Source organism: Eimeria acervulina, genomic scaffold (assembly GCF_000499425.1).
Source record: "Eimeria acervulina Houghton genomic scaffold, Eah_scaff322, whole genome shotgun sequence".
Classification (NCBI taxonomy): domain Eukaryota; phylum Apicomplexa; class Conoidasida; order Eucoccidiorida; family Eimeriidae; genus Eimeria; species Eimeria acervulina.
The window spans coordinates 18,423-35,995 of record NW_013547585.1 but is presented as its reverse complement, the minus strand read 5'-3'; the positions used below and the strand labels follow the sequence as shown (position 1 = coordinate 35,995).

Sequence of the window (17,573 nt, the reverse complement as noted above, 5' to 3'; positions counted from 1 at the left end):
AGAGAGAGAGAGAGAGAGAGAGAGAGAGAGACAGAGAGAGAGACAGAGAGAGAGAGAGAGACAGAGAGACAGAGACAGAGAGACAGAGACAGAGACAGAGACAGAGCCAGAGAGACAGAGACAGAGAGACAGAGACAGAGAGACAGAGACAGAGAGACAGAGACAGAGGCACAGAGACAGAGAGACAGATACAGAGAGAGACAGGAAGGAGAACGAGGAAATAGAGACAGAAGAAAAAGACAAACAGCAGCAAATGAAGCAGAAAAACAAAAACCAAGTAGACAGACTCAAGAGCAGACAGCTGCAGACACCGAAGCAAACATAGAGGGCGAGGAGAAAAGGTTAAACAAAAAAGAGTAAAAGAAAGAGATAGTAAAGAAGACAAAATAAAACAGAGACAAATTAAACAAAGAGGCCTAATTACTGCACGAAGAATGTTAGTATGATTAACAGAGACGCATTAAAGAGCTAATGAACAGGATCAGCCGAAGCGCACAAACCCTAAACCCTAGGAATAAAAAACAAATGGCGTTGCTGCTAGTTCGAGGCTTCCTGTCAGCAGCAGCAGCACTGCAGCACAAGCAGCAAACACAGAAGGAGAGATAAACAAACTAACAAATGATTAAAATAAAGCATTTGCAGCTTAGGCAAAATCCACGCCTCTGAGAATATCGGCGGCGTTGGATTCGCTGTGTGCAAGTGGTGTTTTAAGGGTTTAGGGTTTGGGGTTTAGGGTCTAGGGTCTAGGGTTGAGCATTTGGCGCATAGGGTTTAGGGTTTGGTTGGGTGTGGTTTAGGGTTTAGGGTTTAAGGCTTAGTGGTGTGTAGGGTTCGGGGTTTAGGGTATAGGGTTTGAGGCCTAGATGTTTTTCTTTTAGATATTAGGGTGTGGGGTTTAGGGTTTAGTGCTTAGGGTTTGTGGTTTTGCAGGCGCTGGGAACAACTGGGGCAGCGGCTATGCACAAGCAGCAAAAGTAGAAGAGGAGTTGTTGGAGATGATTGACAGAGAGGCAGACGGCAGCGAAAGCCTCGAGGGTTTTGTCCTCTGCCACTCCATTGTGAGAGTTTAGGGTTTAGGGTTTAGGGTTTAGGGTTTCTGGCGTGCCTTGGACGTTCCATCTCTGCGTTTTGTCTTTATTTGTCTTGGCGGTGCCTGGCGTTTGTGGTTGTTGGTCCCTGGTTTGTATCAGGTTGTTATACTGTTTATTGCATGCTGTTGAGGGTTTAGGGTTTAGGGTTTAGGGTTTGGGTTTCGGGTGTGCGGGGTCTTGACTTGGAAATTTTCAAAATGCATCATGCGTGATACAGAGTGTTCGTCTCATTTAGGGTTTAGGGTTTAGGGTTTAGGGTTTAGGGTTTAGGGTTTTGTGCAGGCTGGAGGAACGGGTTCCGGCATGGGTTCTTATTTATTGGAGTTGTTGGGGGACCGCTACGGGTCGAAGTTGGTGCAGACATTTTCGGTGTTTCCTGTGCTAGGAGACGCCGCAAGCGACGTAGTTGTGCAGCCTTATAACTCTGTCTTAACATTAAAACGCCTCTGTCTCCAAGCAGATGCTGTTGTAGTATTAGATAATCATGCAGTGCACAGAGTAGCAACGGAGAGGCTGAGGCTTCCAAACCCCAGCTTCCAGCAAACCAACGCTCTGGTGCGCCTCCTCTCAAACCCTAAACCCTAACCCTAAACCCTAAACCCTAGATTAGAGCCCTGGCCCAACTTTCGCCATCGGAGCCGTTGAAGTGCATGCGCCGTAGCCCTTGCAGGTTATATTGTTTGTTTCCGTCTCATCGATACTTCTTGCGATCTTTGTTGTCTTCATGTTTGGGGTTTGCTTCCGTGGCTGTTTTGATTAGCTTTGTTTCCTCTTGTTTTGCTTCTTGAGATGTCTTTTTGGTTTTTAGGTGCTGCGCTGCGGTGTCTGTGCAGATCTCCACCGTGATGGCCGCATGCACGGCGACGCTGCGGTACCCGTCTTCTCTGTCTTCGAGTTTGTTATCTTTGTTGTCTTGCCTGGTGCCCGTGCCTCGCTGCCACTACCTGATGTGCGGATACACCCCAATCACCCTTGAGCGCTGCGTCTCAGCGGTGCAAAAGACAACCGTCATGGATATCATGCGCCGTCTCACCCAATCCAAAAACATTATGGTGCCTCCCTCTCAAACCCTAAACCCTAAACCCTGAACTTAAGACGCAAGGGCTTTCTTCTTCTGTCTATGGCCGCCCCTTGTGCACTTAAACCACCACGCCAACACTTCGCCGCTTTGCTGCTGCGTAGACCTCAAACGTGAACATAAACCGCTTCGTGCATGCATGCATGCATGCATGTGTGCATCCAACTGCATGCAATTGCACTCACGAATGCGGGCGCTCCGCTTCCGGCATCGCGCCCTTGTGCTGCAGAAAAACAGAAGCTGTCTCTGAGCTGGTGCTGCTGCTGCTGCTGCAGGTCTCCACTTCTCTCCGACGGGGTCTATACATGTCGCTCTTAAACGTGATCCGCGGAGAGGCAGATCCAATGCAGGTGCTGCTGCTTCCATTCCTGCTGTTGCTGCTGCAGATGTTGCGTGTTTAGCTGCAGCTGTTCATAAAAGGGAGTCTAGGTCTACGCCGTGCAAGAGAAACCCTTCTATAAACAGACTGAACAGGCTGCTGCTGCACTCCTGGTGGAGCTCCTGTAGCTGCAGCACTATCGTTGGTGTTGGTGTTGCTTTTGCTGCAGGTCCACAAGAGTTTGCAGCGCATCCGTGAGCGGCAGTTGCTGCAGTTTATTCGCTGGGCCCCGGCCTCACCCCAAGTTGTGTTGGCGCGGGCGTCGCCGTTTAATCCTCAGAAACACAAATGCGCCGGCTTGATGCTGGCAAACCACACGGCAATCACAAGTGTACGTCTGCTGCTCTGCTGCTGCTGCTGCTGTGGCAGAAGCACTGTCTGCTGGGCTCCTGCGTCCGTGTTACGTGTTGTTGCTGCTTCTGCTGTTGCTGCTGTTGCAGCTTTTTGAGCGGTGTGTCGTTCAGTACGACCGTCTCTTCAAACGCAAGGCCTTCCTTGACAACTACAAGTAATTAAGCTGGCATCTGTTTGCTGCTTTTGTTGCTGGTTGCGGTTGCTGCTGCGAGTGCTTAATTGCGCTTAATTGTTCGCGCTGCTGCTTCGAAGCCGCGCAGCAGCCACAGCATCAGCAGCAGCAGCAGGCCCAGCATTTGCTGCTGCATTCCTTGCGTTTGTGCAGACGGCAACCAATGTTCAGCAGCCCGGACGGCCTTGGAGACTTCTCAGAGATGGAAGACTCCAAGTGAGGAAGCAGCCTCCCTGCTGCTGCTGCTGGAGCATCTGCTGCTGCTGCTGCTGGAGCATCTGCTGCTGCTGCTGCTATGTGCGCAGTCTTGTTAGTGCTGTTTCCGCAGCTTCGCTATTCTCTGCTGCTGTTGCTGCTGCGACTGGTTGCGCAGGGAGCACGTGTTGAGCCTGGTAGAGGAATATCGACAGGCTGAGACGGATGATTTCCTTAGTTTTGGAGGTGAGATCTGTGCGCTGCTCCTGGGCTTACGGCTGCTACTGTCTTTTGTCCCTGAGACGGCCGACGGCCACTTTGTTGTCTGTCTGTCAAGAATTTGCTGCTACTGCTGCTGCTGCAGGGTGTTTCCCGTTGGTTTTTTCTGTGTTCTTGGGTGTGCAGGTTCATGCCCTATCTGAACCTGCATGGAGTGGTGATGCAGCTTGCAGCAGCAGTACCACCACCAGCAGCGACATCAGCAGCAGCAGGAGCTACAGCTGCTGCCGCCGCAGCGGAAGCTGTGATGCCTCTTTAGCGCACTGCTGCCCTAAACAATCGTCGGTCCCAGATATGGGTCAAACAGCTGCAAACTTGGATTTTATTTGAGTTCGGTGTTTTGTTTCGCGTTACAAAGTTGTAATCATAGCACTGAGCTGTGCTGTTCGTTGTGTTACTTTTTGTTGCTTTTTGTCTCTCTCATTGATCATCTTGGCGTTTTGCCTGTGCCATATTTTCACGGGTTGTCGCCTCCCGATGATGCAACTTTATCTAGTGTGTTTCTGCTGGGGTGGTCCGCACAAAAGATCTAGCACTAAAGAGCAGATCTGTACCTATGCAAAAGAGGAAAAGGATGCTTTTGAAAGAAATGCCACGTGGCATCTCTCAACAGGCGATCAGCTGCACCCGACGAGGTGAGCTGTGACCAAGAAGTATGAGTACATGACCCCGAAAAGCAGCTTCACTCAGTGAGAAAAACGCTAAAGAATCCATTGTTCATACCTGTTGGCGTCGGTACCTAACGCACTGGCATAAAGAATGGCTATTCCTGGGAATGCCGTCGGTACGTCAGGCGCCAACGCTAGAGAGACAGGAATGGAATGGCATAGGAAGACACGCAATATTAACATGTCATACAGTGGCACTACTAATGAAATCTCTCTGTCTGTGCTATGCCTGGCATGTGCATTGCACTCTGTTTTGCACGCACAAGCGACACACGCGACACTCGCGTTCAGTGGACTTGTACAAAAAAACAATGTAAGTGCAGCAGCGAAGAACCATTTTCATAGGTGCATAACGAAGGGCGCGCTTCTGCATCCTCCCAAAGGGACGACGACCGCCCAGCCATGCTTTGACAGATCCACTCTTACGCCGCACACGTATTCTCTCACCTACGTAGAGGACTGACAAATCCACAAACGCTGGTATAAACACGAGCGAAAACTGATACACGCATGTACACGCAACGGTACGTTTCCAAACATTTTACCTGTGAGTCGCTGGCCTGGGCTCACAGGCAGCGAAACTCGTGTGACAGAAGCACTAATACCTGTGCCTCACAAACAGTGAAACCTGTTGCAAAAGCGGTGGAACTTGACTCTTTTGCGGGGGTCATCTGTGCGATTCCTGGGGTGTTTCGGCTCCCAAGGCAAGCCAAAAAAGTGAGCAAATGGGAAGCTGAATGGACGCATCGATCTTAATGCACAAGCATTTGACGGTCTCGAGGATTCGCTGATGTGCATGCTTACTTTTTCAGAGAAGCTCAAGGCATCACATGCGAAAAGTTGTTGAAAAATGTCAGTGACTCGTTGCCATCTGACAGCGCCGTACAGCATTATGCCGGTTTTAATACTACGCAATGAGACCAAGGAATCTAGAATGATGTGTGCAGTCTCAGAGGCAGTTGATCTCTCAATTTGCGCCATCCTATAGCTCTAATTTTTGTGTTCTTCTGGAGAGGGACGTCGGCGAAGTTGTCAGGGCAGCAAAGCCAAGACATCACTACACTCACTACACCTCGAACAGACAAATTACTTTTGAGTCCGCCATTGGAGTTCTCTGCAGCTGTTTAGTGTTTCTGGTTGTCTTACACGTCGGCGTGGAGACGACTGGTGCATTTCGGCACTGAAAGCGTCCGCATTGGCGTTTTTAAATTCAAACGCATAAATGCGGATCGACGCGTATCGACCCGTAAATGTTTAGGTTTAATATGCTGCACGCTAGAGTTTAAGGATCTGCTGCTGACTGCTGCAAAGAGTTCGCTTGAAGGCTCGACCAAATTGGAAGGTCCATTGCAGGCAATGCCAACAACGTAGCATAGCCTGTTTGAAGCTGATATTTGTATTCCCACTTCCGTGCGGGCTCGCTGTTGAGAACCTACTACTCGCTTAACAGTAACTCTATGCAGTGTTAGTGTATGCAGCCAAGGTGCCCTCCGCATGCGTGCTTTTGGGAATGCCTTACAGCAGAAGTGGAAGGAAGTAGTGCGGCAACTCACAATGGGCCGCTTCCTCTCTGTAGTCGTTCGGCGCCCTTGGGCTTCTCTGCGCAAGACACCTGGAAAGTATGCGGGACTTCACCAACTACTTAGTGTGAACTTTTATTCAAGTATTTTGACTTTGTTGCAGCTCCTGAAGGTTCTCAGTTAAGAGCGACGACTCGCTAGAAACAAGCAAGTACGCAAAGCAAGCAAGCTCCAGCAATCAGCACCCACGGAGAGTAGCCCGTCAATGGAAGATCAAGTTTTAAGTGAAACTAATAGTTCAGCCATTAACAGCGGAGTGGGTGTTGCACCACCAAGACTCGGAGGCAAATGCAAATGCAGTGTAACAGGAAATCCATGCAAACTAAAGGTATAAACTCCCATGAGGAACTAAGCGAGTACTTTTTCCAAGCTCCAAGAAACCTTTCTGGTTCCAGTGTGACGATATTACGAATCAGGTTCAATACGTCTGCAATATTCTTATGGCCTCCTGGCGGCCGAAAAACTGTTTCCAAAGTAGCAGGAATGCGGGTGCAGCTTGCTAAGTTGCTGCATTTGTCATGCGTGCTTCTTGACCCTGCTTATAGCCCCAGCTGGTGGCGACAGCAATTCGACAAATGCAAGAGAGGTGAACGAGAAAAGAGGTAAGGGAATTATAGAGATGCACTACAACGTACGGAAGGGAATACGAGCTAGATTGGGAACGAACTACCGAACTATAAATACATGCAAGGGATGCGGCAGAATCCAAACGAAGCCGTGGACTTGGGGTAAAGGTAAGGAAAGGGCAATGAAACTCCATTAAAGTATCAGTTAAAATAACGTTTGAACTACGAAGGGACAAAGTGCGAAAGTTGAAACAGGCAACTCAGAATTTTTCAAGTGGAGTTACACCCAATCGGCGCAAAAAGACAGCAGGCCTGTGGTGCGCAGAGGAAGGAGGCATGAGAGCGAAAGAAACTCGTCATAAGACAATTTTATCCACTCAGAAACAGAAAATACCTTTATTTGAAGCTCTTTGGTTTTGAGCAAGCAGTGGATAGAAACGCCCACGCGAGCCTGGTCACGTACGGGAGCACCTCCACGCTAGTGCACGCCGTGGTCGCGGGCGTCGAGAAAGAGAGTTTAAGGCCATCATTAAATCTTCTTTATTGATACTTTCTGTTTGTTTCATATTTTGGTGAGACACTGAATTATTCACCTTAGGAATTTCGGAACAGATTCGGTGGGAGCGAAGCAGGTAGGGAAGCTGCACGCTCGATTCAGAAGCCATTGGACAGATCGCTTACTGGTATATGAAGCTGCAGCGCAAATGGCCAGTGTTGCTTCGTTACTAATAATCGACTCGCTTGTAGCAGCTTTTCAATATTTTTAAGCAAGACCTCATGCTTGTAATATTCAGCTTTTAGCTCTATCGGGAGCCATCGGCCCGCGCAAATCTGTGGCAGGATTCGCCAGCCCAGCAGAGACGCATGGGCACTTGTGGAGGGTTAGAGAATGTCTCAAGTACTGCTCATTGAATTTGCGTTAAATTCAGATGGCACCGGAGTTGTTTCTTTCTACTGAGAACTGGATTCTCTGTTTATTCCCTCCTCCCGCGCGGGGACCCAGACGCACCGTGCTGCCTGAATGTACTGTAGCACGTGGCTTGCCCTTTGCTTATCCCACCCGTCCATTATTTTCTGTGCCATTTGGGTAGTTGCATCACATCCTTCTTTGCAGCAAACACCGAACGGGCACTTAGTGGCTAGGCTTGGACTTCCTGGAAATGCACGCTGGCTCTGATTATGCTGACGCCTCTGTGCAATCGGCTATTCCGACGAGGGGAGGCAGCAGAGGTCAGAATGAGGGATTGTACGGAGGGTTCAGGCGACGCAAAGCAGCGAGACTTCCAAAGGGACGGATGCTGCTGGCTACGCTTGCTGCAATTTCGGCTGTTATCTTCACTGTCTACACCTGTACTAGGTTGATTCGCAGGAGGATCCCCACTTCATCTTTTGGACGAAGACTGGCAGGGAAGGGAGATGGCAATGTTGACGACAATGACCCAGACATGTGCAGTCTATCCACCCAGGAAGGTCTGGTTGCCGACTCTCTCTCCCCGGTGCCTCCTTTCCCAGGACTCCAGAGCGGTAAAGGCTTGGGCCAAAAGCCGTCTACGTCTACGAGCGGGGGAGCCGCAAGAACAGCGGGTAAATCAACTTGGAGCTCTCCTAAGCCCGAGCCAAAGGCAAGCACAATGCGGTTAGGTGCAAAGAGGAAGGCTGAAGAGGCCTTCAAGAACAATGAAGAAGAGTCCAGTGGCATCGTGCGTGCGCCACGTCTGAAGGAGGCTCCGCTGGAACCAGCCCCACCGCTAGACCCGGCAATGGATTCACTTATTGACTCCGTGTTGGCAGTAGGAGAGAAGCTTGTGCTAGCTTCATCCGGCCAAATGCAGACGACAGTGGCGCCAGTGGGTCCTGCCACCTATTCATCTCCTGAGTCCGGGTCTTCTGACGAGGAGAGTGGGCTGTTTGATAAGCCTGATTTTTATCATCTGGAGACCACCCCGCCTCTCGATCCGGATGTGGAATTCCTTATTGACTCAGTGCTGGCAGAAGGCGAGACAGACCTCTTAGCTTCCCTTGACTTTGGGGCAGAGGCGGCACCGGCACCTCTGGACCCCGACATCGATCTACTTATTGATCATCTGCTGGCTAAGGAGGAGGAATCGCTACTTTCTGAATCAAATACGAGAGAGGAGAAGGGCCCGTTGCTACCCTTAGGGGCGGGCGTCGATACCCTTATTGACTCTGCGCTGGGGGACGATAGCTGGCTCCTTGCTGACGAGGAAATGTGGGAAGAGGGAAGCTCCCCTGGTCCAGCAAGTTCAATGATACCTGGGGACCCTAGGAGCAATAATGATGATGCCGCGAGCGTTTCATCTGCCAAAATGAGTATACAAGCAGCGTTTGCATCTTCCCATTTGGAAGCTGGGCCTTCATTAGACATTGCTCAGTTGAGCGGTCCAGAATATGTTTCGTCCCGAGGCGGTCAAGGGTTGGCGGCAGATGATTGGCTTGGACCTGCAGGAGGCGAAGGCTCGGCGCAGTCTGTGGATATACTATCGACGTTCATCATCCCTCCTGCGCTGCCCACTGGTATGGAGGAGATGGGCAGCGCTTCGCAGTCACGCTTTCCCGACAGTACAACAGACCAAATGGGCTCGGCACTGCCTATCGCTGGAGGCCCACAAGAGGATTCCCCCAGTATGACAGCAGACGTAAGTCTTTGAACTGAATCAACGAGTGCATTCAGCCAGCAGCATTCCCTAGAGTATTTGTTGTTGTGTTCTACTCGTGTGTACTTCACTTGCGAGACTGTGTGGAATTCACGTTTTGCAGAAGGTATCGAGTAGCACGATTCTTGAGGATTTCCCCTCTGCTTCCCAGGCAGGGCAGGCAATGGAACAGTCAGACGTGAACAGCCTTCCCTCTTCTTCTGGGTCTTCTATTGCCCCTCTTCCTCCTGAAGCCACAGCAGAAGCAGTGCCACCGAAGAGCGGAACAACCCAAACGGTGGGACATTTTTTCATTTATTTGCCATGCCGGCAAAGCAATAATCGTAGTCTTGAACCCGCCACCGGTTTTGCATTCTAGTGTCTCCACCGCCCGTTACTGTTCAGTGGGGCTGGTTGCTATCTAAGATTTCAGCTTGTAGGGAGCTCAGGGTTGCTCATGGAAATGTGCTGTTTGTGGTTTGCTTGTTTCAGTCGACACTTCCCCTATCAGTCCTCTCACCTCGGAGCTTTCTTCGCTGGGTCCAACACGTGTACCCCGGGATTTCCGAGGATGTCCTTAAAACCCACCCATTTTATCATCACCCCACGAGGCAGATGAGGTTCCCAGTGAAACAATTCAGTTTGACATTTGCCGCAACGCTGCGTTCATTTCAGTTTACCGCCTATTCTGTGCTCGGGGAGTGCAGATTCCTACTCCTCAAAAAGTGGCTAACCCTTAAGGATTACGAATCGCTTTCGGGCCATGCAGAGCGCCTCTGCGGATACGCTAGCGGGTGCATGCCGGCGGCTTTGGTAAGTACTCGACCGCAGCAAGCCATTGAGACTCTTGGGACGATTTTTCTCGTCCTCGATACGCTCTACTGCGTGACAGAGCTGCTGGGGGAGAGTTCACAGAGAGACGCCTGGTGGCCTTGGATAGTTAGTCACATAAAAAGCGCACGGTTCACACCTTCAGTAGGCTCCAAGACTAAGAGGCGGACTAGGGATCTCGACATTGCGCTTTCGTTGAATGTTGCGCTGGACTACTACAGGGAAGCCAGGCGGCCTCCTGTGCGTTTGGTGGTTGGCTTAAAGGAGGCTTTACTTTGTAAACCTGGCTCGACAAAGTTCAGATCCAGCGTCTGGGATAGCTGGAGGCAAGACGCTCAGGTGTGGCTCAGTTCACTCTCAGCTAATGCTCCAGCTGGGGAACAATCGACGCAGCTATCGACGAGCACCAGCCAGTGAAGTGGGGCTAAAGTTGATGGGCAGGCATTTGCTGCTGGATTGAATTATGCAGTTGTACTTCCGGTTCCCGTGAACCAGCAAGAGGCAGCATAGTGATGTGTGGAAAGCATGAAGCACATACGGCGTATCTATGAGCCCCGCTGATGTGTCTAGGGAATTTGCCAGCTTCAGTCTTGGCGAAAGGCGAGGCTAAGAGGCTTCCATTCAATACAAGCGAGCAGTGATATGAACCAGGTGCAGCGGACTGCTTTGTATAGAATGGACGGAACCTTCGGTGGTCGCTGAGGGCTGCTTAATGCCCGACAAAAAGAACTGACGGGCACCGAAGGGACTGGGGAAGGATCTATATACGAGGGAAGGAAAAATGTGGCCGGGCGTTTAACTATGACAGTCAAAGGACCGTCGAAGAGAGCGAACGGCTCACAGAAGAAGTGTTGATCTTATCTTTTCTAAGCTTTCTGTGTTCGGAGGCTGCGCTCCATTCTTATCTGTGGCAGCTGAACGTGCCAGCTGCCTATTCAGGCAGGAAGTGGAGCCCATCCAGGCAGATAGTGAAGCTGTTGACATTACTCTCTTCGAGCAAAGCGCATTGCCTTTTCCGCTTCTGTACATCATACGTCTCCCACCGATACCCACTGCAGTGGACTACACAGCATCACCAGCGGCTCAATGCAAAGGCAAGTAGATGTATGGGAAGGAATCTAGGAAATTTCTTAAAAGGCGGAGGCAGTGGCAAAGGACAATTATTAACTTTTTGTCAGGTAGGGTGGGGTTTGCTGTTGAGCCTTTGTTGCTGCCGATGCCAACCGTAGGAACGGGATCATGCTACGGGTGGTTAAAAGCACCGTTTGGCCCGTTTACAGCGTCATCACGGTCCTGTTGAAGCAATGAAAATTATACACACTGAGGCCCGGCTGTTTTGGAGCTTTACGTGTGGCTGTTGTAAGGGCTTTTGTCGAGTTGAATTGTTTTGAGGCCGTTGGCCTTTTGCTCGTTACAGGGTGATTGTTTCGTCGTTGCTACTAGCGAGCCACCACAAAGTGTCTTATGTGCTCTTGCAACGGTTTATCGTCACCGAGCCGTGGCACGAACAGCAGTACGACCAGCTCACGCACTTTAGCTTCAAGCAGGCAAGGCGTTGAATAACAGCATTGTTTTCGCTTCCCGTTTTGTCTGTAGGCAGCGCTGTGTCATGCAGCGCTTGCTGGTGTTCAGTCGGAGGCTACGACGGGCTAACGACTTGAGTGCCGACGAAAGCTGGGGTCCTCAGCGGGCACTGGGAAGGGCAATTGCTGATCGCTGCTTCTACATTTGCTGCCATATTTAGTCCCTACGTTCCAAATAGGATACCTCCTACGGCTTTTGTGAGCAGTCTGGAGGTGGACGGTGGCGTAGAAAATGAGCGAACAGATTTGAACAGCATCTACAAAGATACCTTAACGTCTTTGTGTCATGGCGGTCCCTCCCGTACACTGAGAGACGCGTTGATAGAGACTACCTAGACACCAGACGGGTCCATTGCATTAACAGGGAACCGGGCTACCAGCAAGGAAAAACGAGCAGGAGGGAGGTTAGATTATTTCTGCTTGGGTGTAGGGAATGGTTAGCAACTGTCTACAGTGTTACTGAATCAAGCCAAGGGAGGCTTGGGAATGCTTGCATGTGGGGATGCCTTCATTACAGGGAGGAGTGTTGCATGAATTGGAACACGGAGTGTTGCAACTAATGCCATGCCAGGCTACGCACGATCCACACCAGCTGAAGACCCTTCTGCTGCTGTGCCGGGGACGCGTGGAGACTGGGGAGAAGCCCTTAGCTGCTTTTTGAATAGCTCTTCTGTAGAGTCGTTTTCCTCTATTAGTGCAGCTCACCCAGCTCCTAATATCGAGACGCTACCACTGGTTCGGATGCGGCGTGAATGCGTAAGCTGCATCATTCCAGCATGGCCTGTACTGTGGGATTTTGGCTTTAGGCGTTAGTTTACTGCATGAAATGAGATGGAAAGAGCACGATGACCTACTCGCTTTGATGGGTAACTGCCGCACAGTTCTGTCCTCTCCATCCTGCAAGCAACAAACAAAATTAGATAAAGCATGCTTCTGTGTCGCCCCGTACCGTCAATCGCTCAGCCCATATCTACCGAGTAGATATGGGTTGAGCGATTGTGCAACGAGTCTACCATCCCTGCTCGTCAGGTTCCATCTTGTTACTACTGCATCAACCCTACGCTGCGAACGCCAGTTTGGTCATGGGCCCCTCACTGTAGCCCAGCCATTTCATCGAATGCCTCTATATGTGACTCCACCGTTAGGGTACTAAACCGTTCAGCCATATACCACTGTCACTCAGATTCCTCGATCGTATCCGATGACCCTCGTGAGGTGCAGTACAATCAAAATACTTGAGATAAGGGGTTTCATAAAAGCCGTTGAGCTATCCCAGTATGCCCTAGGCACAGTGGCTCAAGCAGCGGGAGCTGCTGCAAAGAGGCAGAAGTCGTGAGCAGCACCACGCCTTGTGGCAAGTAGTGCTGCACGAAACCTCGCGTGTATTCACAACGAAGAGCCTTTTGCTGCACGCACTAGCATGTAGACATATGCTAAGCATTTACTTTCCTCTCAGTAGAGAGCCTGCACTCAAGTAGAAATGCATCTTCCAAATTCAGAGACACCATACATATCCTCTCCCCTTGCTTCCCCACGTTCTCGTCCAAGAAGCACACGCCATCGTATGCGTGGTTACCCAGTAGAAAGGTGGTTGGACTAAAAGGAAGGCTTCTGTGGTACTTGACGATGCTGCAGCTGGTGATGCTGCGGCGGCTCATTCGTTCCTTCTTGCAGTATCGGTTTCTGCTGGGCATCTTGCTGCTGTGCGGCTTGTTGTTGCATCACATGGTGCTGGATCTTCAGCTTGTGCATCGCTTGCTGTTGCGCCTCTTGCTCTCGCAGCGCTTGCATGCGGAGTTCTTGCTGCTCGAGTGGCAAGTGACAAGTTCTATTCCTCCTAAGGCCTACAGTAATTGGCCGCAGAGCCAAATTCGCTGCAATTCCCATTCAGCCGCCAACATCAACGCTGCTGGCTCTGCTGCTTTCTGTGCTGCTGCATCTGCTTCTTGCTTATCCCATACCTCTGCAGCAGAACCAGAGAACCCTCCAGGTGCAAGTCATGCTCCTTTTGCTGCTGATACTTTTGGCGCTGCTGCATCTGCCGCTGCAGAAGCTGCCGCTATCACTTTTGGTGGCGCTGTCGCTGGTTGTCTTCCCTGAATATCTCCAGTACACAGCGCAACACAATTGCTGCAATGCTCAGCAGTCGCTGAATTATGAAGATATGTGAGTATGCACAGAGAACCACCTGGAACTCACCAACAGCTCCCGCGGGGTGACTGTAACGCCGCGCGGGGTAACCAGCAAGCCCCACTAAATGGAGCCCAGCTTCTCAAACATAATTAAAATGAGAGCGGTCTCGACAACGGCGTCGACCTGCCCGTAGGTAGAGAAAGGAAGGGAGCTCAGATGAGAGAAACAATCAGCGCAGCAGAGCACGTTGGTCGAAAGATGAGGGAACCTCTTTACAGCTGATAGTGAAGCTCCTACCGAATGGTCAAGTGCAACCCAAATTAGAGCTACAGCTCACAACTACGCAAGCTCACTCGCTCATCTGTCTCCTGGCCATCCAACGAAATATTAACGTTTGTTGTGGTCTTTGGCAGCCGTTAACCTTGTGTCCTTTTCCTCATTCTCCTTCATTTGCTCCTTTCCGCAGTGACGGTTATGTCTTTTTGTGCGGAGGGTTCGAAGAACTTTTGGCAGTTTCCCAGCCCTTCTAAACTTCCACCATTAATGGTAAGATGGCGCCTCAATACTGGAGTTAAGCCGATGATGCATGCCATCGTATTCACCTGAGAACTGCCTGCATATTGCTCTACTCAGCGCATGGCAAACTCCTTCGTCTTTTTACCGTCGCGCGCACTTCAAAGATCGTGCAAACCCAGTTGAACAAAGTCTCAATGATTGAACATGACCGCTCAACATCTTTTGCCGCTGCTACTCGCCTGACGTTCTTGTGCTTTCTTTGTGCATGTCCTCGGTGCTGCTGGTTATGTTTGCACTTGCCGACGGATGGGGACCGCTGCTAACAGCCAGCTCCACCGCCGGGGAAGAGAAGGACGTTTCAGCGTATACTAAGGAGGCATTGAGGAATGCAATGTTCTTCTATGGATCCCTTCTGCACGAGGGTTGACATAACAAGCAAAACTCATCAAGTTGGCTTGATGAGTTTTTCTTGTTAAAGAGGCGCAGATATTACACAAGCGTGCGGCTACTGCCTTCGGTTCAGTTAGACAGTCTGCCGCCCGGTGGCTCGTTGTGGTCATGAGCCCGATATTAAGCACTTTGGAATTCGAGTGAAAGGCGATAGCGAATTTCAAGTCCCCCTCAGGAATGATGCTTTGCAGGAATCCATGAAGACTCAAGACGTTTCGGCTACTCTTTCAGCTGCAAGTAAAGTCCAACGGGGTGTGAAGTGGGTATACTTACTGTGTCTATTCACGCAAGCGTCCACGATGCCGTAGCTTCGATTAGCTGGTAGATCCAGAATGAAAACCATGAAAGTATCAATCGAGAACCCTTTGGAAATCGTCAACAGGCAGGGGTCGAGATTGTTTCGCGGCTTCTGATGCTGGAATTTGGGAAGCGCGAGGAATTGTTTCTCCTCCGTGGGCGCCAAAGTGGCCAGACCACTCTCTCAACTGTTGTACAAACAGGTAGGGTGTGTTGAACCTACCAAGGCAGAATAAGGCATGATCGTGCACTTTGCGCAAAAATTATGTGCGAAGCAAAGCTACGTAGTGTGCTGGCCTGACTTCTCACATTGTCTCGTAGCAAAAGTGATCGCCGTCTATACTGTACAGCTTAGCCCGTCGCCCTTGCTGAGTTTAGCAAGAAATACATTCAGGTGGGTGTATAAGGACTAAGAATCGCTCAATATATAAAGGAAAAGCGAATCATTACAGGCAGTAGCAGCTGAAGAACATACTTCCTCACCGATACGGTGCCGGGAGAGTACGTCAGCGACCACAGCGGCGGCACGCTTGATAAACTCGGCTGTGACGTCGTGCTGACGAGCCGGCAAAGCCACCGTACAATTCTTTGACGATCAAGTGATAAAAATTTTCCGTTAGGTGTGTCAGCAATTGACGGCCTGTCTGATAGGTGCAAAGCCTGCCGTGTGAATAATGCCGACACTTTGTATTCCCCCCTCAGATCGCGTCAAGATCACTCCTCAACCTCATACTCCGGACACTTCTGTTATCCTTCCGCAAAAGCCTGTGCGTATCAGACGTCATATGTTGCTTCGTCGCGTCGCTGACTTGGTGAGAGAGCACCGGTCCAACTGGTGTGCCACTGGAATCAGTTGCTAGGAAGAAGGCTTTCTCGATATCAGGGAATGCAAGTTATGGAGACGATGGTGGGTGTTCGTTTAGGGTTCTGGCGGCTTCTGCGCCCTCATTCCAAATGAGTTGGTTCTCCTTCTGGAGTAGACTCGCCATAGGGGCAGGGATGTGGGCAAATCCAGGGATGATGTGGCTGCACTAGGATACCAGCCCGAGGAATTTCTGGGCGTTTTTTGGAACCGCATTGCCTCTATCTTCGCCGGATTTGCTTTGAATTCCGCCGCAGAGGTTTGAACTATTATAAGGCAAAACCTTTTGCATGGAAGACGAGCGCATTTGTGCTTTTGAGTGCGAGTGCTTCTCGTGTAGCATTTGCCCAACGCAGGTGCTGCAAGTGCTCCAGCACATTCCAGATAAGCGCAACCATGTTATCCATACATATAACCATCCATACCTTATAGACGAGCCTTGGTAAATCGTGCTTGCACTGAAACATTGTTCGGTAGGTGGATAAACGAGCCAAAAGGGCACAGCTTGCGGTGAAACGTAGTCGTGCGCCGATCGTAGGAATGTAATGCGATCTGGAAAAATGCGCCAACGAAGTCATATGGTGGGAAGACCGCTATCCCATGCAAGTAGTCAAGTAGTTCATCGATCCGGGGAATCGAAAAATTTTGCTTCAGTGTGATCTTGTGGGCTTCAAGCAGACACGCACATAATCGTCCTCCCGTCATTTCCTTATCCAGCACCCGGTTGCGTCAAAATGCACAATGAGACGGTTGAATTCGATTGCATTTCGTCCTTTAAGCTAAATTTCATTGGGATTTCCTGCTTGCCAGTTTAATTATCCAACGTATGTGGGGCGCGTGAACCTCACAACAAAGCTTGGGGATGTTCCAGGAGTGAGCTCGCTGCTGTGATTCTTTTGTCCAGCTGGTGGCCAACCTATTGTAATCTCCTCGTTATTAAGTTTGGGTGCAAAGCCCTCTATCAAATTCGTTGTTTCTGTTCTTTCTCTGGTGTTTAGCGCGACTGCTCCGCGCGTTGTGTAGTGCGCAGGCGCTACAGTGATACTCTAACGGTCGTGCACCAGCACAACAATAGTGATCAAATTGGTCCTCTAGTGGGCTATCAGCAGAAAAGGTAGAAGAAAAAGCCTTATGGAAAATGGGTAAACTAACACTATATGGAAAATAAGATCATGAGGCTAAGGCTGTTTGTCAGAACCCCAGGGTTCGGGGCTGGTTGTGATGCTGGCACTGCCGCCCAGGCGCCGACCCGCGTCAGGAAAGTCATTTCTACTATTTTTGGCTTACGTTTTTAAGATTATGAGACGAGCATGCGTTTTAAAGGCTGTGGCTTGCTATTTTAGCCTAATCTAGAGAATCTTCGCAGAGTGTAGCGATAGATGTAGAGTGTAGGTGTGTAAAGGGTAACACGCAGTAACAGCTGTGAGAGAGCTGTTCACTACAATTGGGGGCTGCTCCGGGGTATTAGAACCCGAGACTGCCGAGATCAGTAGGTCGGTTTGTTAGCGGAACCATTTCGTCAGAGACAGGGGCATCCATGCGCCCAAACAACGAGAAGATCCTAGATGCGGGCCAGAGACAGGTCCGAGAAGAGTGGGATAGTACGAGCTTCACGACAATGTCGGATGGTATTGAGGTATGTGCAATTGCCGAGTGATTGGCTCACGTAACTCTACTCCCTGGGAGTGTCCAGTAGTCGTGACATGCAATTCCAAGTCTTGTTGGCGCAGTTGCCTTGGGAAAGGGGAGACAACATGGCAGCCTTCCTTGATGTAATGGAGCTTCGGTTCACGAAGATGGACCAGAGGGCCCGAGAATGGCGACGCAATGGATGCGCAAGGACTGCGGGAAATTGAAGCACTACTTGCTGGTAGATTTAGGTAAG

The 17,573-nt window shown here is 50.3% G+C and overlaps 2 protein-coding genes across 2 annotated transcripts; both read left to right on the top strand.

The window, feature by feature from the left end:
• Positions 1-930: 930 nt before the first annotated feature.
• On the top strand, positions 931-3,691 carry EAH_00032880 (tubulin gamma chain, putative; the record flags this gene model as incomplete). The annotated part of the gene is made up of 9 exons (XM_013392282.1): positions 931-1,058; positions 1,374-1,646; positions 1,925-2,143; positions 2,445-2,519; positions 2,718-2,879; positions 2,989-3,056; positions 3,228-3,290; positions 3,448-3,515; positions 3,675-3,691. Coding segments are annotated over 9 exons (1,073 nt in total), but the record flags the coding sequence as incomplete, so codon positions are not given.
• Positions 3,692-7,522: 3,831 nt separating this feature from the next.
• On the top strand, positions 7,523-10,264 carry EAH_00032870 (hypothetical protein, conserved; the record flags this gene model as incomplete). Its single annotated transcript, XM_013392281.1, has 3 exons — positions 7,523-9,019; positions 9,141-9,314; positions 9,509-10,264. The coding sequence occupies 3 exons, from the start codon at positions 7,523-7,525 to the stop codon at positions 10,262-10,264; spliced, it is 2,427 nt and encodes an 808-aa protein (XP_013247735.1).
• Positions 10,265-17,573: the final 7,309 nt, after the last annotated feature.